The following is a 23726-nucleotide window of genomic DNA, read 5'->3' on the forward strand; positions in this document are numbered from 1 at the left end:
GATCACGCCACTGCATTCCAGCCTGGGCGACAGAGTGAGACTCTGTCTCAAAATAAACAAAACAAAAATAACAACAACAAAAAAAAAAACAGAAAGATTACCACCGCTTGTAATTCAAAGAAAAGTTCTCAATAGTACTTGTTGTAATGATTAATTTAGTCAAAAAACACATGCTGAAGACCTATATGTCAGAAATTTCATTATGCGGTATGAATATGACAATGAGTAAGGCAAAAAAAAGGTCAATAAGGAGTTTAGAACACAAATATATAAACAAATAAATCCTGTAGGTGACCTGTAGAAGATACAATAAGAACATAAAGGAAGAAATAATCAATTTTACAATCAGACTGAGTTTTATAAGCCTACATTGTGTGACTTAAGATGATCTACTTATATATTTTGGATGGAAAAGGCATATATTAAATATCTGTGCTAGGATGATATACCTAGGAAGTCTAAAGAGGTAAATGCTATGTCTACCTCTTATCTGTAGTAAACTTTAAAGTTTTTGAGCAATTAGAAACAAGTATTTAAGAAAGAAAACTGTATTAAAATACCTTTATAGGATAAACTGTACCAAACTCATCCCTAGAAAACTACTTTCCTAAGACAATGGCCAACAGGAAACTGATAAATAAGAGCTGATTGTGTGGACAGAAAGAAAAAAGAAATTTAGAATTCACATTAAAGTCAATGAGAGAGTATGGCTTAAAAAAAAGCTCTCTCTTCTAACCCAAATTGCAAGTACTTTTGCCAGATACTTTTGATTCATTTAATTTAGGGTAATAATAACAATCACAACAGCAAAAATGTAATAAGAAGTTATTGTATATCTCGTGCTTTTCTAAACTATAGTTTAGCCTATCTCATTCTTACAACAACTTTCTCATCAAAAAGATACAATATAATATTGTCATTTTACAGACAGGAAAGCTAAAGTATTCACACAAATAATTTGTCAAAGGACACACAAACAATAAGAGGCAGAACTAAAATCTGAGCCCAGAAAGTCTAGCTCCAGATTCTAAGCTTAATCTTAAGCATTTACTTTATAACAAGAAAAACAGTAAGTAAAAACCAAGAAAATCTTGTAGATTGTAATACATGACCTGGAGCCTGGTTTGAGAATCTTGTAATTTTAAAAAATTTTTTACCTATATGAATGATGTGTTTACAAAGGCAATCCAGACAGACAAAGCACACATGAAAAACTCAACTAGGTATGATTCAATTGATGCAATACAAATGATTAAATTAATACAGATGCTTTAGGTGGCAAAAAACATATTTACTCAATGCATGCATACATTTTTATTCCAACTCTCTCCCTAATCTTCTTTCAGTAATGATCTCATAATGATTATAGGTTTTCTGTCTTCTTTTACATAAGAAATGCCCATAATATTCAAAGCAAATATTTTTTAATTACCCAAAAGGCAGTATTTTTTACATACGAAGGTTTTGTTTGTTTGTTTGTTTTCCAGACGGAGTTTCACTTTTTTCGCCCAGGCTGGAGTGTAGTGGCACAATCTCAGCTCACTGCAACCTCTGCATCCCAGGTTCAAGCAATTCTCCTGCCTCAGTCTCCCGAGGAGCTGGGACTACAGGTACATGCCACCATGACTGGCTAATTTTGTGTTTTTAGTAGAGACGGGGTTTCACCATGTTGGTCAGGCTAGTCTCGAAATTCTGACCTCAGGTGATCCACCCACCTTGGCCTCCCAAAGTGCTGGCATTACAGGTGTGAGTCAACTCTGTGCCCAGCCTACGTATCAATTTTAATATGGCATTTTTTTTTTTTTTTACCTAAGTTACAGTTAAATTATATTTTCTAGTATACCTATAAACAAGTGTGTGTGTGTGTGTGTGTGTGTGTGTGTATTTCCATTTGTAATACAATGACTCAATTATGCCAGCAGTTTAGTTTTAACTTGGTTAGCCATATATAAATAACACATGTAACTTTAGAAAGACAAAAAAAAGAGGAAAAGAAACTCACCATTTTTCTTTAAAATCCCAAGTACTTTTATCAGAAGATCTGGATGATTCATCTAAAAAAGTTTCAAAATAAATCAATATACTAATTTCAAAGTTCAGACAGCAGAACATTAAAGAGAATTCAATTTCATTAAAGAAAAACATTTAAATATAATCATGCTCTGTGTTTTAAATAATGAAAATAGAACAGTGGTTTTTTGTTTTGTTTTGTTTTTTGAGATGAGGTTTCCCTGTATTGCCCAGGCTGCAGCATGACTATAGCTCACTACAGCCTGAACTTCTGGGCTCAAGGACTCCTCCTGCCTCAGCATCCCGAGTAGCTAGGACTACAAGTGTAGACCACCACATCCAGCTAGTATTTTTTTTTTTTTTTTTAAGGGACATGGTCTTGCTCTATTGCCCAGGCTGGTCTTGAACTCCTGGCAACAAGGATTCCTCCTACTTTTGCCTCCCAAAGCACAGGAATTATGGGCATGAGCCACCTGGCCCGGCCATGTTTTACTTTTATGTCAACAAATCTTGTTCAAAGAAGTAGAATACAATAAATGACATAGCACTTTTATTCCAGAAACACTCTTACAATTAATTGTTTCTTAAAGCAAGGAAAGGTTCTGGAATTTACCATCAAAACCAAAAAGAAATGAGTTGACCAGATGACTGTGAAAAAGAAAATTGTTGAGATAAAAACTTTAAGGGATATAGATAACTGGCAGCTTAGTCAAAAGGTTTAGAATAAAAATACTATTTTATGTAACAAGCTTGTCAAATGTTTAAAGTGTTTTTTGCTATTTAAGAGTATTTAGGCCAGGTGCGGTGGCTCACACCTGTAATCCCAGCACTTTGGGAGGCGAGGTGGGTGGATCACCTGAGGTCAGGAGTTCAAGACTGGTCTGACCAACGTGATGAAATCCCGTCTCTACTAAAAATACAAAAATTAGCCAGGCATGGTGGCACATGCCTGTAATCTCAGCTACTGAGGAGACTGAGACAGGAGAATCGCTTAAACCCAGGAGGTGGAGGGTGCAGTGAGCCGAGACTGCACCACTGCACTCCAGCCTGGGCAACAGAGTGAGACTCTGTCTCAAAAAACAAACAACAAAAATATTTAATAACCATACATGAATTATAAAGTAAATGTATCAGCCTAAAAACACCAAATTTTCACCCAAATCAAACCTCCCTGAACATAAACATATTGTTCAATTTCAAACATAAAATATTGACTTATTTTAAAAGATTGATATGTCAATAATGTCAGCAGTGCTAAACAATATTGTTCTAATACTGATAACAATATTAGAACAATATCAATATTGTTTTAATGATTCTAGGTGTTATTTATTAAAGGTACCCATATGTACCAGATACTATACTAAAATACCTGACATATATTAATATTATCTCATTTAATATAAAAATTATTATTCCTGTTTGGAAATGAGAAAACTAAAGCTCAAAAAGTTCAAGCAACTTGCTTATCACAGCCAAGATATGAATCTAGGTATCTGATTTCAAAACTCTTCCCACCTTCTATACTGCTTACCAGAAGTATTAACTATTCAACATGTTCAAATATAAACATTTTTCCTTTTTCCAGCTTTCCTCTTCTGCTTCCTTTTGCCCTTGTCCCTTATTTCTTTTATCCTGCCTTTGTCTGAAATGTAATAGTAATTTCCAAAAGGACTGTTTAGTCATGATGGTAACACTACACAAACCAGAGTTTTATATTCCCCTATCCTTTCTCTACAAAGATAATCCATAAAAACTACTAAGTACTAGTTAAGAACCACACAGGAAAGACTCTTTTCTAATTACTTACCTTGGGAGGAAATTTTATATCTATATTAACATCACTACTTTTCAGAGCAAATTTAGTCAGAGATGAGCCATACAACCTAAGTGAACATTCTGGAATAAAGGAAAAACATCAACACATGAAATAGCATGCAAATATGACAGATGTAAAAAAACAGCGACAGGAAAATTTCACACACTTCAGTTCTATGTCTTCCATTTCTAGTAAGACAATTATACAAGAAGGACACCCTTTCTAACTGATCTATAAAATAACAAAAATGGTTCTTATGGAGTACAGGAACAGAGAATGGGGAGAGAAACTACTCATAGAAGCTTAGTGTTTAAACAAAATTGCAGTAATAGTTCATTTAAAAACGACTGAGAATATGTTTAGCATTCAATATATAACAGTAACCAATGTACCAACTTAGCTGTGGCTACTATCACAAACTACATTTACTTATTCTTAAATATTTATGTAAGAGCACTTGGGGGAAAGAATCATAAACATTCAATGCCAATGCTTCTATAAAATATGAAGTGAAGTCAAGTTGATTAATTCTGTAAACCTAAAATCCAAAACACTGTGGTTCTCAAGAGTTTACAGAAAAAAAATAAAAATAAAGCAATAATACACTACTTACAGCTTTCCCAGACTATGAAATATGTTATTCCAAAAATAAAAAATCATAATAAGGCAAATGTTAAAAGGATCGCACAAGAGGCCAATTTGAAAATAATATGATTGGGACAGATCAGGCAGATTTAGTTTCTTAGAAAGTTTAACTTCATCCTCATTTACATATATATGAAAGTCTACTTTTCAAGTTCATAAAATGTCTGAATGTCATTCAAGTCACTAAACCCATAAAAACTTCATTCCTTTTCTTATCACAGGAAATAATTTTTCCATGTAACTTAAATAAGGATTCAATATATTTTAGGTACAAAGCCATATTATAATATAAATACTTTTAAAATTTCATTTTTAAATTTCCATTTTATATTCTTTCTTATAAATCTCAAAATGGATCTATATGAAAGTATAATTTATCAACTTTCCAAAATCCCTTTGGTGGGAAGAAATAAGTCTTATGTCAGATACATTTACTTTAACCCTATACTGATGCAAAAAAGATATGGGCTAAGCAAATAGTCCATATATAAATATCTAAAATAAATCTGACACTCCTTTGTACCAAACAATAAGCGTTTTCTAAAGGCTCTATTAAAAGTAAATTGATTTTTCCCTACCATCAGGCAACAGAAATTTAGTTCAGTGACTGGATAAAATGTTTATACTGAAAATAGTATAACAAAATAGTCCACTCAGAAATCAGTGATACTGAAAAACTAAAATATTTGACCACTAAGAAATAATTCTACATCTGGCATTTTTAAAATCTTTTTCTCTTAGCACAAAAGTGTGCTGTGCCATAATTCTCAATTTCCTTGTGTGAAATATTTCCCTCAAAAATTAATTCATAAAACAATTTACCTACTTTTAAGAAGAAAAGAGAAGAAAAACATTAAGAAACGTACCCTAGTTAAAGAGCAGCAAGGGGAAGGGGAAGAGTTTTGTGATTTTCAAAATCAAACATGAAATGTATTTCTACCTGGTAAAAATGTTGTTATAACCTTTGACATTTCCTCCACAATTTCCTGACGGACTCTGAGGTCATCATCTGTTATTCCATGTTCTTTTGCTAATTCAATGACTGCAACACTTAAAGCAGCCAAGTGGGCAGGGGAAGGAGGTGGCAGAGAACGAAGCTCACTTTCTTCTTGTTTTTCCTATTAATGTAATGATTCACAACGATAAAAACAAAAAAAAAGTTTCTATTTTAATGTTCTTATATTTAGCAGGGAAAGACAGAAATAAACTAACTCAACAAATACTCACCTTCCATCTACCAGATACCTACAATATGGAAGTGAACAAAAGAGAGACCCCTGCCTTTGGGAAGCAGGGTTTTAAGAATAAGAGGTACTGTGTGGGGAAGGGATGCTACTAAGTTTTTAAAAATTTGTTTCACTGTACTGTCTGCATAAATTCTGAAATGCTACATTAAAGCCAAAGTACCTTAAGTACAATACTTACTTGATGATTTTGTTGCACCAAGGCAGACTGTCTTAGATGTAGCAGAAAAGTCCTGAATCCTATCTAATCAGCATATACAGTATCAAGTTAAATGGTCACAGGAAAACTTCCTGCCTACTATTCACCAGTGATTTTTCTTTGTGATTTCATCCAACGCTATGCAAAATGTTCAAAAAGCCTCTATTCTGCTACAAGTTTGAAAGCCAATTTAAATCTAGGAGCTAAAAAGACACTTCGCTATATATATGCAATGACTTTTATAAATTAATGTATTTTCTGATTAAAAAATGTTAATTACAAAAGCTACATAAAACACAGGAAAATACAAAGAAGAAAATAACCCACAATTTCATATCCTACTATCTCTTTCATTCTTTAACACAACTGAGCCACAATCGTTCTCTTTTATTTAGTATTATAACACAGGCATTTTCTATTAACATTTTTCAGTCAAGAAACCATCTCTTATCTTTTGAAACATGACGCTCCCATCAGATATAATAGCCAAAGCTAGTTGTTTTTCCCACCCAACCAAATATACTAAAAGACTTTGGTCCATTCCTATTTTCACTAACTGTTACCATATTCAGACGTAACCTAAGTAAAGCTTACCTCAGGCACAGCATTATCAAATATGAGGGGTAAGTCAAACTCATTTTTCTAAGTCTCTGTGACCATTTCTGCAATTCTTAATTACAATCTAAGTCTTAGAGAAGCATCTAAGTTTCAGTACTATTTTCTTAGGATCCATCCAAAGAACTAATAGCAACAGACTTAATGAAAAAATGATAAAAGGCCAGAGGCAGTGGCTCACATGTGTAATCCCAGCACTTTGGGAGGCCAAGGCAGGTGTATCACTTAAGGTCAGGAGATGGGGACAAGCCTGGCCAACATGGTGTAACCGCATCTCTAATAGAAATATAAAAATTAGGTGGGCATAGTACCAGGCACTTGCAATCCCAGCCACGTGGGAGGCTGAGGCAGGAGAATCATTTCAACCTGGGAGGTGAAGGTTGCAGTGAGTAAAGATCACACCACTGCGCTCTAGCCTGGGTGACAGAGCAAGACTCCGTCTCAAAAAAAAAAAAAAAAAAAAAAAATATATATATATACACACACACACACACACACACATATACATATATACACATATATTTATATATACATATATATGACATTTTTCGCAGAAATATAAAGATCAATCCTAAACTTACATGAACTCTCAAAGGACCCCAAATAGCCAAAACGATCCTGACAAAGAACAAAGCTGGAGGATTCACACTTACTGACTGCAAAACGTACTACAAAGCTATAGTAATCAAAACAACATGGTCAGATGAGTTGGCCCACACCTGTAATTCCAGCACTTTGGGAAGCCAAGGCAGGCGGATTGCTTGAGGTCAGGAGTTCGAGACCAGACCCGGGCAACATGGAGAAACCCTGTCTCTACCAAAAATACAAAAATTAGCCAGGCATGGTGGCACACAATGGTAATTCCAGCTACTTGGGAGGCTGAGACAGAACTGCTTGAACCCGGGAGGTAGAGGTTATAGTGAGCCGAGATCATGCCACTGCACTCCAGCCTGGGCAACAGAGCAAGACTGTCTCAAAACACAAAACAAAACAAAACAGTATGTATACCAGCATAAAGACAGACATGGCTGGGCATGGTAGCTCACGCCAGTAATCCTAGCACTCTGGGAGGCTGAGGTGGGAGGATCGCTTGAGCCTAAGAGTTAAGAGACCAGCCTAGGCAACTTGGTGAAATCCCGTTTCTATAAAAAATACAAAAATTAGCCTGGCATGGTGGTGCCTGCCTGCAGTCCCACCTACTCAGGAGGCTGAAGTGAGGATAGCTTGAGCCCCAGAGGTTACAGTGAGCTGAGATTGCACCCATTGCACTCCAGCTTGAGCGACAAACAAGACCCAGTCTCAAAAAAAATAAAATAAATATAAAGACAGACATATAGACCAATGGAATCAAACAGAGAGCCCAGGCCAGGCATAGTGGCTCATGCCTATAAGCACTTTGGAAGGCAGAGGTGGGTGGATCACTTGAGGTCAGGAGTTCAAGACCAGCCCGGCCAACATGATGAAACCCCGTCTCCACTAAAAAAAAAAAAAAAAAAAAAAAAAAAATATATATATATATAAGGCAGCCGGGTGTGGTGGTGCATGCCTGTATGCAATCCCAGTTACTCGGGAGGCTGAGGCAGGAGAATTGCTTAAACCAGGGAGGTGCAGGTTGCAGTGAGCCGAGATCGTGCCATTATACTCCAGCCTGGGCAACAAAGCTAGACTCTGTCTCAAAAAAAAAAAAAAAATAAAAAAACTAAAAAAAAAACAGAGAGCCTAGAAATAACCCCTGGCATGTATGGTCTAATGATTTTTGACAAGGGTGCCAAGAGTACTCAATGGGGAAACAACAGTTTTTTCAACAAATGTTGCTGGGAAAACTGAATATCCACATGTAAAAGAATGAAGCTGGATTCTGACCTTAGATCATATACAAAAATTAACTCAAAATGCATCAAAGACCTAAATGTCAGAAACTAAAACTAGGCCAGGTATAGTGGTTCACAGTTGTAATACTCCGGGAGGCCAAGGCAGGAGGATTGCTGAAGCCAAGGAATTTGAGATTAGCCTGGGTGACATACTTGAGACTTCACCTCTACAAAAAATAAAAAATTAGGCCGGGAACAGTGGCTCATGCCTGTAATCCCAGCACTTTGGGAGGCTGAGGCGGGTGGATCACCTGAGGTCAGGAATTCAAGACCAGCCCAACCAATACGGTGAAACACTGTCTCTACTAAACACAAAAAATTAGCTGTGCATGGTGACAGATGCCTGTAATCCCAGCTACCTGGGAGACAAAGGCAGAACTGCTTGAACTCAGGAGGCAGAGGTTGCAGTGAGCCGAGATTGTGCCATTGCACTCCAGCCTGGGCAACAAGAGTGAAACTCTGTCTCAAAAAAATAAAAATAAATAAATAATTAGCCAGGCATGGTGGCACACGCTTGTGGTCCCAGCTACTTGGAAGGCTGAGGCAGGAGGATCACTTGAGCGCAGGAAGTAGAAGCTACAGTGAGCCATGACTGTACTCCAGCCTGGGCAACAAAGAGAGACCTCATTTCAAAAACAGAAAAAGAAAAGAAAGAAGCTAAAACCTAAACTTACAGCTATAAAGCCGTAACTAAGAAACGTAAAATCACAAAACTCCTAGAAAAAAATAGAAGGGAAAAGTTTCATGACATTGGATTTGGCAATGATTTCTTGAACATGACACAAAAGACACAGGCAACAAAGTAAAAACAGATAAATTAGACTAGATGAAATTTAGAACTTCTGTTCATCAAAAGATACTGACAGAGTAAAAAGACAACCCACAAAATGGAAGAACATATTTGCAATCACGTATCTGATAAGGGATTAATATCCAGAACATATAAATAATCCATTAAACTCAACAATAAGAAAACAAACAACCCAATTCAAAAGTGAACAAAGGATTTCAATAGACATTTCTCCAAAGATATACAAATGCCAAATAAGCACATGAAAAGATGCTAAATATCACTAATCATTAGAGAAATGCAAATCAAAAACACAATGAAATACCACTTCATATCCATCAGGATTGTTATTGGGGAGGAGGCAGAAAACAAGAGTTTGTGTGAATGTGGAGAAATTGGAACCCTTGTGCATTGCTGGTAAAGATGTACAATGATGTAGCCACTGTGGAAAATAGCATGGCAATCCCAAAAAATTAAACATGGATTTACCATTTGATCCAGCAATTCCAATTCTGGGTATATACAAAAAATAAATGAAAAAGGGACTCAAATAGGTATTTGTACATCGATGTTCACAGCAACATTATTCCCAACAGCCAAATGGTGGAAATAACCCAAATGTCCATCCATGGATGAAATGATTCACAAAACATGGCATACAGATATGATGGAGTATTAATCAACCTCAAAAACAAAAGAAATTCTGATAGATGCTACAACATGGTTGACTTGAAGACATGCTAAGTGAAATAAACACTAAAGGATAAATAATGTATGATTCCATTTATATGGGGTACCTACGATAGACAAGCACATAGAAACAGAAAATAGAATGGTGGTTACCAGGGGCTGCAGGGAGAGGGGAATGGGGAATTATTGTTTAATGGATACAGAGTTTCAGTATAGAATGATGAAAAAGTTCTGAATGAAGGTAGACAGTGGAGATGATTGCAAAACAATGTAAATGTACTTAATGTCATTAAACTGTATACTTAAAAATGGTTAAAATGGTAAATTTTATCTTATATATATTTTACCACAACAGAAAATTTCAAAAAAAGAAAAAAAGTTCAATGCGCCAGTAAGACAATGCAACATCTTCTTAACATGAATATAAAGCATTTTGGTCTCAATTTGCATTTCTAGGTCTTTCTCCAACCTCTCCAATAGACATCCACATTTAAATAGTCACCAGTCTCCAAATACTCTATGTGCTATTGGGCCTCCATGCCTTTAATCATTTTGTCCCCTGTGTGTATCCACCTGGTAAAACTAATCATCCTTCAAGGTATAGCTTAAAAGTCAAATATTCAGCAAACCCTTCTTAATACCTTTCTTTTCCAACATAATGAAATGCTCCATTGAAATCATGATTAATACTATCACTTATGCTCTGAATTCCATCCTTCTTTACCTACTCAGTAATAATCTCCTTCTCCTTATTTTAAACATTACACAATCTACTAGTTGGTGTTTTCATTAAATTTTTTTTTTTTTGAGACGAGGTCTCACTCTGTCACCCAGGTTGGCGTGCAATTGAGTAAATCTCTGCTCACTGCAATCTCCACCTCCCGGATACAGGAGCTCCTCCACCTCAGCCTCTCAAGTAGCTGGGACCACAGGCACATGCCACCACGCCCAGCTAATTTTTTGTATTTTTGGTAGAGATGGGGTTTCACTATGTTGCCCAGGCTGGTCTCGAACTCCTGAGCTCAGGAAATCCACCTACCTTGGCGTCTGCAAGTACCAGGATTACAGGTGTGAGCCATCAAGCCACCAAGCACATTAAGTAAGCACTCTTTACCTCTACACTAACAGCAACAACTACCATTTATTGAGTACCTACTACGGACCTGGCACCGTACCCAGTGCTTTACAGATGTTATGTCACTTAATTCTTACAATATCACTCCCCAGATAGATACTACCAAACCCATTTTATAGATAAGAATACTGAGACTTATAGATGTTAAATATCATCCTACAACTACAAGGTGGAACTGAGAATTAAATCTAGTTCTAACTCCACAGCGTATGCTCTTTCCACTCCATTTAAATCATTAATCAACAAGTATTTATGGAACAACTATATGCCAGGTACTGTACTAAGATGGGAAAAAATAATGCATATAATCCCTGCCCTCATGGAGCTTACACTCAAAAGAGAGAAAGATTAAATGATTATTTAAATTAAAAAATTAAAACTGTGATGAGAATTTTACTCTGCCAAATTAAAAGAAAAAAAAAATTGTGTGCCACTCTAGCTACTACCAATCTTCCTTTCTTTTCTGCACAATTAAGTTTCCTGAAAGTTGACTCTATTCTCCTTTTATTTCCTTATACCTCCTCACTCAAAACTATGTCTTTTTTAGTTCTAAAACAGAAACTGTTCTTCCCAGGATTATCAAAACCTCCTTAGTTGCCAAATCTGACATTTTAAATTTTTGTTTATTTATTTTTTAATTGACAGGATTTTGCTACGTTGCCCAGTATGTACCCCAACTCCTGGGCTCAAGCGATCCTCCCACCTTAGTATCCTGAGTAGCTTAGACTATAGGCACCAAATCAGACATCTTTAAGATTTTAGATTATTTTTATCCATATTATCACATTTTCGACTACCATCTTGAAACTTTCCTTTCTTTTAGTTTTTCTAACACCTTTCTCTATTTTTCCTATTATTTTACTCATTCACCAATCTATTCACTGCTCTTCCTCTACTAGTCCATTAAATGTTTGCATTCCTTGACATTCTGTCCTTATTCATTTGGTGACCTCATCCACATCTACGATTTCAACTGCTGAAGTTTACCAAACCTGAATCTCCAACTGCTAACATAAGTTCCAGATCCTTATATTCAAATGACTGTGGGACATCTCTACTTGAAATGTTCCATAAGTGTCTCAAACTCAGAATGTTATGAAACATTTTTTATTTCTGCTAAGTAAATGGCATCACAATCTATGATAACATCTCAAATCAGATACCTTATGATCATTCAAGACATCGTGGGCCTCTATTCCCACAATTCTACATCCTGAATCTCTCTTCAAACTCAACTCCATTCTCACTAACTACTACTTCAGGTCAGTGTTCATCATAGCTTACTAGATTATTATAAAAGGCTAACGGGTCTCCCCAAACAGACCCTTCTCAGGCTTCTTTCACAGAGGCCAGGGTGAGTGACCTTGCAAAAATACATGTTATGGCCAGGCGCAGTGTTTCAAGCCTGTAATCCTAGCCCTCTGGGAGGCCTAGGTGGGCGGATCATGAGGTCAGGCGTTCGAGACTAGCCTGGCCAACATGGTGAAACCCTGTCTCTACTAAAAATACAAAAATTAGCCAGGCATGCTGGTGCGCACTCGTAATCCCAGCTACTTGGGAGGCTGAGGCAGAAGAATTGCTTGAATCCAGGAGGAAGAGTTTGCAGTGAGCCGAGATCCCGCCACTGCACTTCAGTCTGGGCGATAGAGCAAGACTCTATCTCGAAAACAACATGTTATTAAACTCCATAATGCTCAAAATAAAATCCAAATACTCTAACGCAGAACACAAATGCAAAACCAAAACTCTCTGTCAAGTAATAACTCCCCATTTCCCCCTCCTCCAAGCCTATGGCAAGCACTATTCTGTCTCTGATTCTGACCACTCTAAAAAACTCACATACATGGAATCATACACTATTTTTCATTTTCTAACTGGCTTATTTCACTTAGCATTTCTCAAGGTTCATTCATGTTGTAGCATACTGCAGAATTTCCATCCTTTTTAAGGCTAACATTCCATTGTATGAATACTGCACATTTTGCTTATCTATTCATCCATCATTGGATATCTGAATTGCTTCCACATACTAGCTATTGTGAGTAATGTTGCCATGAACCTGGGTGTATAAATATCTCTTTGAAACCCTGTTTTCAATTCTTTTAAAGTATATACCCAGAAGTGAAATTACTGGATCATACTGTAGTTCTATTTTTAATTTGCTGAAGAACCACCATACTCTTTTCCAAGGCAGCTACACTACTTTCATACCTGTCTTTTTTCCTAATCTTGGGGGAACAGCATTCAGTCTTTAAGTATGATGATAACTGTTAGTTTTTTATAGAATTTTTTTTTTTTTTAAACAGGGTCTCATTATATTGCCCAGGCTGGTCTCAAATTCCTAGGTTCAAACAACCAAAGGAGCTGGGACTAACACACCTAGCTTTGTAGATGTCTTTATCATGTTATAGAAGTCGTCTTCTACTCCTAGTTTGCTCAGACCCTTTTTTTTTTTTTTTTTTTTTTTGAGACAGAGTATCACTCTGCCACCCAGGCTGGAGTGCAGTGGCGCCATCTCAGCTCACTGCAACCTCCACCTCCAAGATTCAAGCGATTCTCCTGCCTGAGCCTCTCGAGTAGCTGGAATTACAGGTGTGCGTCACCACGCCCGGCTAATTTTTGTATTTTTAGTGGAGGGGGATTTCACCGCATTGGCCAGGTTGGTCTCCAACTCCCAATCTCAGGTGATCTGCCTGCTTCAGCCTCCCAAAGAGCTGGGGTTACAGGCATGGTTCACCGCACCCGGCCATGCTTACAATTTTTATCAAAACATTTTTGAAAACGCTTTTTCAGCATCTACTAAGATAATCACATAGCTTTCTCTGTTTGCTAACATGGTAAATTACAATGAGCGGGTTTTGTTGTTGTTGTTTTTGTTGTTTTTTGAGATGAAGTCTTGCTCTATTGCCCAGGCTGGGATGCAGTGGCACGATCTGAGCTTACTGCAACCTCAACCTCCTGGGTTCAGCCTCCCAAGTAGCTGAGATTTCAGTCATGAGCCACCATGCCCGGCTAATTTTTGTATTTTTAGTAGAGATAGGGTTTCACCACTTTGGCCAGGCTGGTCTCGAACTCCTAACCTCAGGTGATCTGCCCTCCTTAGCCTCCCAAACGACTGGGATTACAGGCGTGAGCCACTGTGCCTGACCAATGAGCGACTTTTTTAATGTAAAACTAACAACGCACTCCTGGAATAAAGCCCCACTTGATCATGACATATTCATTCCTTTAATATGCTGTTGGATTCAACTGGCTAAAATTATATTTAGAATTTTCGCATCTACGTTCATGAGGAGCTTTGGTCTAAAGTTTTCTTTCTTCTTTTCTCCCATCGGAGTCAACAAGTTAAGAACAACGTTTTCCTTTATTGTAATGTATTTCTGTGGTTTGAGTATCAGAGTTATGTGGACCTCATACTCACAGAATGAACTGGGAAGTATTCCTCCTCTTCAATGTTCTGGAAGAATTTGTATAGAACAGGTACATGTATATTGATCAATTACCCCAGAGCTCAATGACTTTTTTCCTTTTCCTTTTTGTTTAATTTTTTCTGTGTTTCACTCTGGTGGTTTCCATTGCTACATCTTCCAAGAGTTCACTAACCTTTCCTTTTGCAATGTTTGATGTACTATTATTCCTACCCAATGTAGTTTTAATCTTAGATGTTGTAGTTTTCGTTTCTAAAAGTCCTGTTCATATCTTTTTCATATCTTCCATGTCTCTACTTCATCTCTGGAACATCAAGAATATAGTTGTATTAACTGTCTTACTGTCCTTCTCTGCTAATCCTAACAAAGGCTGGGCAGTTCAAGGTCAGTTATTATAGCTGACTTTTCTCTTCATCATGATTTGTAATTTCCTGTCTCCTTGCTTGCCTGATAATCTTTGACTAAACGTCACATTACGTGAATTTTTTTCAGTGATATTTTTTTATTTCTGTAATATCCCTAAGCTTTGTTCTGTAATGACATTAAATACTTGGAAACCATTTATCATTTTGAATCTTGCCTTTAAAATATTTTATATAGAACCAGACCACATTTAGTTTAGTACTAAATATCCATACTACTGAAACAAGATTTTTCTGAGTACTCTACCGAGTGCCTCATGAAGTATGAGGCTTTCCAGTCCGGACAGGAAAAAGTCCCGTGTGAGCACCAAGCACTGTTCTAATTTCCTCTGACAGTTCTTTCCCTGAGTTCAGGAAGCTATTTCACATACATGCACCAACCAGCATTGTGCTGAATACTTGGTGCGGTGGCTCAAGCCTGTAATCCCAGCACTTTGGGAGGCCGAGACGGGTGGATCACGAGGTCAGAAGATCGAGACCATCCTGGCTAACACGGGGAAACCCCGTCTCTACTAAAAATACAAAAAACCAGCCGGGCGAGTTGGCGGGCACCTGTAGTCCCAGCTACTCCGGAGGCTGAGGCAGGAGAATGGCGTAAACCCGGGAGGCGGAGCTTGCAGTGAGCTGAGATCCGGCCACTGCACTCCAGCCCGGGTGACAGAGCAAGACTCCGTCTCAAAAAAAAAAAAAAAAAAGAAAAAAAGAAAAAAAAGGACAATCTACAGTTCTCTGGATTTCTTTTTGTGCAGTTTTCTCATTTTAGTTACACTGTCCTGTGAATTCTAGCTATCCTGGACTTAGTGGACTCTAAGGTCCCTCTCTTCAACTGCGAGAGTCCACTGGGTTCCCTTCCCTATAGTGCAATCTAGAAACTCTCAAGCTGGAGCCAACATTGGGCTCAGGCCATTTGTTTTTCATTCATTGACTGTCCTCTGCCGCCTGAAAACCACTGCTTCGTATTTCTGTTTTTTTTTTTTTTGGTCATTTCAAGGGAAAAGTAAATCCACTGTTACTCTAACTTCATCAAAACTTCATCAAATGCAGTCCTATATGGCTGCATTCAAGTTTGCTTTCTTTTTGTTTGTTTCTGTAATGTTCTAAAGTTTCCCCATATGGACTGTGCATCCCTAATCTGAAAATCCAAAATGTGAAATGCTCCAAAATCTGAAACTTTTGAACACCAACACGATGCTCAAAGGAAATGCTCATTAAAGTATAATGCAAATATTCCAAAATCTGAAAAAATCCAAAATACTTTGGTCCCAAGCATTTAGGATAAGGTATACTCAATCTGTAATGTGTATAGGTACAGTTTTCTTTTTCTTTTCTTTTTTTGCTTTTTCTGAGATAGAGTCTCGCTCCCTCGCCCAGACTAAAGTGAAGTGGTGTGATCTTGGCTCACTGGAGTCTCTACCTCGTGGGTTCAAACAATCCTCATACCTCAGCCTCCCAAGAAGCTGGGATTACAGGCACATGCCACCATGGCCAGCTAATTTTTATGTATTTTTAGTAGAAACAGGGTTTCGCCACATTGCCCAGGCTGGTCTCGAACTCCTACGCTCAAGCAATTCACCTACCTCAGCCTCCCAAAGTGCTGGGATTACAGACCTTTAGCCACTGCACCCAGCCTAGGTATGACTTTCTTTTTAAGCTTCTTGCTTGCCCTGGTGAAACCCCATCTCTATTAAAAATATGAAAATCAGCCAGGCATGGTGTGCCTGTAATCCCAGCTACCTGGGAGGCTGAGGCAGGATAATCACTTAAACCTGGGAGGCAGAGGTTACAGTGAGCCAAGATCGTGCCACTGCACTCCAGCCTGGAAGACAGAGTGAGACACTGTCTCCAAAACAAAACAAAAACAAAAAAAAGTTTTCTTGCTTGCAAGTCCGAGCTTCCTGGAACTAATGATAGGCATCTTCCAACATTTTTGGAAAATTCCTAATTACTATCACCTAAACTACTCCCTTATCCCTGTTCTATTTGTTTCAGTTCATTCATTTTTTCAAGAAAACTATGTTGAGCACCTACTGTTGTCAGACACTATCCTAAGCAACTCAGAAACAAAAATAACTAAATATGCCTTCTAGAATACTGTATACTGAAGTCTAGAAGGGAAGAGAAGGTAGACTGCCAGAATACAATGTGTTAGATTTTCTAATCAAGATATGTAAAAGTTGTTACGGGGGCACAGAGAAGGAGTATCCAACCCAGACTTGCTGAGAGGGTCAGGTAGAAAATTTCTTAAAGAAGATATATGAACTAAGACTTAAAGATAAGTAAGAGGTTACACAGCATTATTATTGTTGTTGTAGCTTTAAAAAGAAAAAATTAAATAGCTAATTTACTAATACATTTTTAAAACAACTCTATTCATATCCATGTCTACAGGATATTTTAATGGAAATAACTGAAAAATTACAAATTCCCAAAGCTTATAAATTTCTTAATGGTCTGTACTTTTCCCGCTTCATATCACACCATTTTTCCCCAGCTCTTTGTTCCAATCATACTAGACTTTCAGTTACTCACACGCCATGCCTTTTCCTGCCTAAAGGCTTTCAATTCATGCTGCTTTTTGTGTAAAGTGCTCTCCCACTTACCCTTCTAGGCCACTCACCTTTTTGCCATTTAAACTACTTCTTCAAAGTTCAATTCAAACATTACTTTCTCAGAGAAACCTCCCCTGTTCTAGATGAAGTAAAATATCTCGTACACCTCCTTAGCACACTCTTCCCCCTCTAACAAAACTCATTATATTTAAATCTTTATTCAACGCATGCCCTCATCAATTCTTAGAAAATCTGAGGGCAGGAACCACAACTATCTTATTCAATACTGCCTAGAACTAGCACACAAGAGCTCAATAAACATCAGTTGGATGGACTGATTGTACCTAACGGCTCTAAACTTAGGAATCAACATTCTACAGGATGAGCAAACTGGTCTCAACAAGGTTCCTTCCTTCCTGATTACCTCAGATAAGGAAGGCAATAATAGCTTCCAAAGCTATCACTTCAGTTACTAATATAAGATTGGACAAATATTTCATTTTTAGTTTCACAAATAAAATATGGTTTTATAACTTGAAAAATAAATAAAAGTATTTTTAAAAAAGAACTTACCAAAATATTTTTCTTATGTCGTTTCTCCTTTATATGTTTATGAGCTCCCTGGATATTTTCAATGTGAATTAAGCAAAGTTTGCATAGATACCGACAATTGGTATATTCTGGTGATCGCTGAAGAGACAAGTTTAAAAAATGCATTTTATTCAGAAAACAGAGGAGTAAACTACTGACTATGTAAGTTAATAATACAATTACATAAGTAGACAAAATAAGCACTGAAGGTTTTCTCCTTATCCTTTCCTTCTTCTAAAGTAATAGTTTTTAATAAACTTATATACCAAAGAGACAGTAGTCCTTTTTCAAAATAGTCATCATAGGAGATTACATACTACATACATCATAGGAGATTACATACAATATCTAACAGTATCATGGTAATGCTAAATTATGTTTAATATTCATCTAATATCATCTTTAGAATCCAATGTAAAGTCGAGCCGGGTGTGGTGGCTATGCCTGTAATCCCAGCACTTTCGGGAGACGAGGCTGGCGGATCACTTGAGCTCAGAAGTTGGAGACCACCAGCCTGGACAACATGGAGAAACCCATTCTCTACTAAAAATACAAAATGTAGCCATGCATGGTGGCGCAGGCTTGTAATCCCAGCTACTCTGGAGGCTGAGGTGGAAGAATTATCTCAGCCTGGGAGCCAGAGGTTGCAGCAACAAGCCAAAATCGCATCACCGTACTCAAGCCTGGGCAACAGAGTAAGACTTCGTCTCAACCAAAAAAAGAAAGAAAGAAAGAAAGAAAAATGAGGTCTTGCTATTTAGTCTTATTCCAATGTTGTCCCTAAAACTGATTTCAAACTTAACTTGCAGCCATTTTGATTACTATAAAAAAATAAAATCTGCCCTCGAATTGGGGATTTCAGAAGAATGGGCCATAAATATGGAAGAAATTTCAAAAGCTGAGTTCGAAAAACACTCCAATCACAATATCATGGGAATAAATGAACAACCTCCTGAGGTCACTACTGAAGGGAATAACAATTCTAACACACTAAACTATCAGTCACAGAACGTCACTCATACTTCATATATGTATTCTCTAAATACTAATAAAACTTAGTAATTACTGAGTACCTGTTATGTGCCAGGCACTATGCTAGGTGTTTGACATACAATTTGTCATTTTAATTCCTCTAATCATCCGATTAAATTGCCATTATTTTCATCTTATAGTTGTGAAAACAAAAGCCCACAGAACCTGCACCTTTTACAAGGATGTAGCAGTATTAAGTGGAAGACACCGAATTTAAATTCCTGTACATATGAATCTGAAGCCAACATTCTACACAGATTATGCAATAAAAAATTACAAACACACAATAAATGCATGTGGAATTTTTAAAGTTTCTAATGCCTTACACTGAAACTTTAGCAATAGTTTTTATTTCAGATTGATTTACGATATTCAACAGGCTTCAGCTTCTGACAAAAAGATTCTTTCACCTCAGAAAATTACATGATTTCTTTTAAATGAGAAACTTGCTCCAAATTTAGCAACAATCCTGCTACAGACTAAAAATAAATACAGCCACAGGAGTATAGTATTAACCTTTCAACAACCCTATCAGAATTCCCCATTTTACTGGCAAACTAAAACTCAGGGATTAAATAATTTGCCCAAGGCAACAAGTAAGTAAGAAAAGTTGGCTCAATCTAGTTATTTCAATTCTCTAGCATAAAAATTCTGTCAAATCAGTTCCTACTGGAGAATGAATTAAGTCCTCAAAGAAAACGCTACCTCTTAGTTTCAAAACAACTACTTCTTTACTCGCCAAATATATTCTGAGCTCATATTATACAGCAAACATTTTTCTAGGAGCTGGGGATAAGAGCAGTAAACAAAATAGAAATCCCTGTCTGTATGAAATAACATTATAGTGTAAGGAGACAGGTAATAAACAAATGCACAAATATGCATGGGGTCGGTGGAGTTACTGCTTTTTAAAAGTAGACATCACTTAAGACCTTACTGATAAAGTAACTTGAAGGAAGTGAAGGATAAAGCTGTGTGGATATCTGAAAAGACACATTTCAAACAGAGGAAAAAGTGAATGCCAAGGCCCTGAAGCAGGAAGGTACCTAAAATATTTGAGAAACTACAAAAAAGTTAGCATAACTGGAACAGAGAGCTAATAGGGGACAGAACACAAAATCCCTTGTGAAGACTCTGGCTTTCATTCTAAGTATTGAGGAAAGCCATTGAAGGTTTACGAGCAGAGAATTACAAGATCTAATTTATATTTTAAAAGGATCATTTGCTTTCTATATTGAGAACAGAAGCAGGAAAAAGCTACTGCAGTTAACAGAATTAATTCAATAATCCAAAAAAGAGATTATGTTGGCTTAGTTCAAGGTGAGAGTGGTGAAGGCAGTAAAAAGGGTTGCTTTCAGGAGTTGAAAGCATATATACAAAATACCTAAAGCCCTGTGTACTGATGAGGTCACTAAGGAAGTCATGAAATCAATTATGTGAACTTTTCACTTGTAAAATGTTAGCAGACCAAAGACATGTCTATCAAGAAAATTTTGGTATTACACTGAACGGGGAGTCAGAAGGCCTCGGATGACGTCTCCACTGACCTTGGATAAAGCTGTATCACTGCAGCCTGGTTCTATCTCCTATAATAAAAACTGCCCTACCTGGTAAAGTAATTCAGTTCTACAAGTAGCTCATCTTTATTTCTTACTACATACCAGGTCTTGTGCTAAAAACTTTACTTGTATTATTTTATTTAATCCTCATAATAGTCCTGTGAGCTAGGTGTTATAATTGTCATCAATCCCATTTTACTGATGAGTAAACTGATGTTTAAAGAATTTAAATAATTTGGCCGGGCGCGGTGGCTCAAGCCTGTAATCCCAGCACTTTGGGAGGCCGAGATGGGCGGATCACGAGGTCAGGAGATCGAGACCATCCTGGCTAACAGGGTGAAACCCCGTCTCTACTAAAAATACAAAAACTAGCCGGGCGAGGTGGCGGGCGTCTGTAGTCCCAGCTACTCTGGAGGCTGAGGCAGGAGAATGGCGTAAACCCGGGAGGCGGAGCTTGCAGTGAGCTGAGATCCGGCCACTGCACTCCAGTCCGGGCGACAGAGCGAGACTCCGCCTCAAAAAAAAAAAAAAAAAAAGAATTTAAATAATTTATCCAAGGTTATCCAACCAGTAAGTGGCAGAGCTAGACCCAATGACTCCAAAATCCATACACTTGACTACTGTGCACACTGTAATTATCAACCAATCACTTCGTGCAAGGCATGTACTGGGCACAATATCAAATCAGACAAAACTGCTCTCTTCATCATAAACTTTCTAGTTTCACAGAAAAAAAATACATAAAAAAGTTAACATTTTTTATTATAGTTTTATTTTACCATTAAATAAACCGACTAGTAAATCTCTAACTTTCTGCAAACAAGCTAGAACAAAGATTTCTGGGTATTTCCAACTCAATATTTAACATTCAATCATAGGAAAATTTACCCTTCTGATCTAATGGTTTGGACTTATTTCTTCTTTGGTACAGAGCAAAAATCTACAGTCTACATCTTTATTCTTCAATTAGGTAATCTATGGAAACACTGTGAACCAAAGGACCTGAAGAAATAAAAAATAAAAAATAAATTTAAAAAAACACCTGGGAATATTCTTAATGAGTATCTAAATTTGATAAAGAAAAATGTTAATTAAGAGGACAAGCCGGTTGTGGTAGCGCATGCCTGTAGTCCCAGCTACTCAGGAGGCTGAGGCATAAGAATCACTTGAACCCGGGAGGCAGAGGTTGCAGTGAGCCGAGATTGTGCCGCCGCACTCCAGCCTGGGAGACAGAATGAGACCCTGTCTCAAAAAAAAGAGTACAATGAATTTGCCTGAGCACTGTGGCTCACACCTGTAAACTCAGCACGTTGGGAGGCCGAGATCAGTCTGGGCAACCTGGCAAAACACTATCTCTACAAAAAATATAAAAAACTAGCAGGGTTGGTGGCACATGCCTGTAGTCTCAAGTTACTCGGGAGGCTGAGGTACCTGAGCCTGGGAGGTCGAGGCTGCAATGAGCCATTATTGCACCACTGCAATTCAGCCTGGGCAACAAGAATGAGACCCTGTCTCAAAAAGAAAAAAGAAAAAAAGAGTGCAATGAATTGCACCAAGTTCAAGAGGCCAAATAATTAAAAAAAAAAAAAAAAAGAGTACAATGAATTGAAAGTAAGTTTGGAGGGCATGAGAAATAAAGAGGTGTCAGAAAGAAAAGGGATTACAAATATTTACACTGGTTCTGGCACAGTAACTTTACATCATTACTGACTATATAAATTCAACAACAAATAAAATGTTTTCCAATGCTTCCAAGCTTTATTTTCACCCCAGGCCATTTTTCCTACTACCATCAAATACCTATTCCATCCCAACTTCTTCCTTCTTTCAGTAACAACTGACCTTTCCTGCTTCATTCCTATGTAACTTCCCAACCAGTTTTCTGCTTATTTTTCTTGAAAATACATTTCTTCATATTTCCTTTATACATGCAATTTACCTACACCACCTTTCTCCTACCTACCTGGTCAATTCCTAGCCATTTCTTGAGAGACAGCTCCAATGTCACCTTATAAAGCATTCTCCAAATTAATGCCTCTATACTCACGACTTAAATTGGTCACTTTTGTCTATGATACCATTTTCAAAAAATACTGTTATTATCACTAGTATTTGCTTATGTGTCTTTCTCTAGTGAACTCCTAGAAAAGCAATCATGTTTTTTAAAATGTCAGGTACTAGATCATGGCACATAAAAGGCATTCAATATTTATTCTGACAATGGACAAAACTATAATACCTAGCGCATAGGGCTGTTATGAGGATTAAATAAGATAACACAAGTAAGGTTTCTGGCACAAAATCTGCTATGTATTAAGTACTAAATAAAGATGAACAGAATTGAATTATTTTACCAGGTAGGTCAATCTTTATTATATTATAAATAAGGAGACAGAATCAGATTCTAGTGATAGAGATTTATCCAAGGTCAGTTGAGATGTCATCCAGAAATTTACTAATCCCAGAGGAAAAGTGACAGAACTAAGTAAAGACAGAACTAAGTAAAAGGCCGGACATGGTGGCTCCCGCCTGTAATCCCAGCACTTTGGGAGGCCAGTGTGGGTGGATCATTTGAGGTCAGGAGTTCAAGACCAGCCTGGCCAATATGGTGAAACCCTGTCTCCACTAAAAATACAAAAATGAGCAGGGCATGGTGGCGCACAACTGTAATCCCAGCTACTCAGGAGGCTGAGGCAGGAAAATTGCTTGAACCCAGGAGGTGGAGGTTGCAGTGAGCTGAGATCATGCCAATGTACTTCAACCTGGGCAACAGAGTGAGACTCCGTCTCAAAAACACACACACACACACACACACACACACAAACCACAAAAAAAGCAAAAGAGCAAATTGCAAAAAAGACTTCCTTTTAACTAGGATCTGGTAAGGTTAACTATACAACCCAAACTCTCTCCTGTATTATGGTCCTCTACTCCTTGATATTCCTTTCTCTTTTCATGTGGCGACTACTCTGCTGTAAATTCTATTAATAACCCACGATTGTTCTTTGTCAATCTAGATACAATTTCATTTTTCTAAACTATACAAAATCATACCATTTCTTTCCTTATTTATCAAGAATGATGATCTATTTCCTTGTAAGCATATTTACAAATAACCCAAGTATCT

The 23726-nt window shown here is 37.3% G+C and overlaps 1 protein-coding gene across 3 annotated transcripts in view; it reads right to left on the reverse strand.

The window, feature by feature from the left end:
- The window catches only part of ZCCHC11 (zinc finger, CCHC domain containing 11), a 110719-nt gene that overhangs the window by 71544 nt on the left and 15449 nt on the right, over positions 1-23726 (reverse strand). For all 3 annotated transcript variants that reach the window (XM_011926279.1, XM_011926281.1, XM_011926280.1), the window contains exons 3-6: positions 17991-18107; positions 5415-5592; positions 3821-3909; positions 2003-2054 (exon numbers count right to left, since the gene is read on the reverse strand). In XM_011926279.1, the coding sequence (XP_011781669.1) occupies positions 2003-2054; positions 3821-3909; positions 5415-5592; positions 17991-18107 (436 nt within the window). The remainder of the gene's footprint in view (positions 1-2002; positions 2055-3820; positions 3910-5414; positions 5593-17990; positions 18108-23726) is intronic.

This window comes from Colobus angolensis, unplaced genomic scaffold, assembly GCF_000951035.1.
Source record: "Colobus angolensis palliatus isolate OR3802 unplaced genomic scaffold, Cang.pa_1.0 Scaffold68, whole genome shotgun sequence".
NCBI lineage: Eukaryota > Metazoa > Chordata > Mammalia > Primates > Cercopithecidae > Colobus > Colobus angolensis.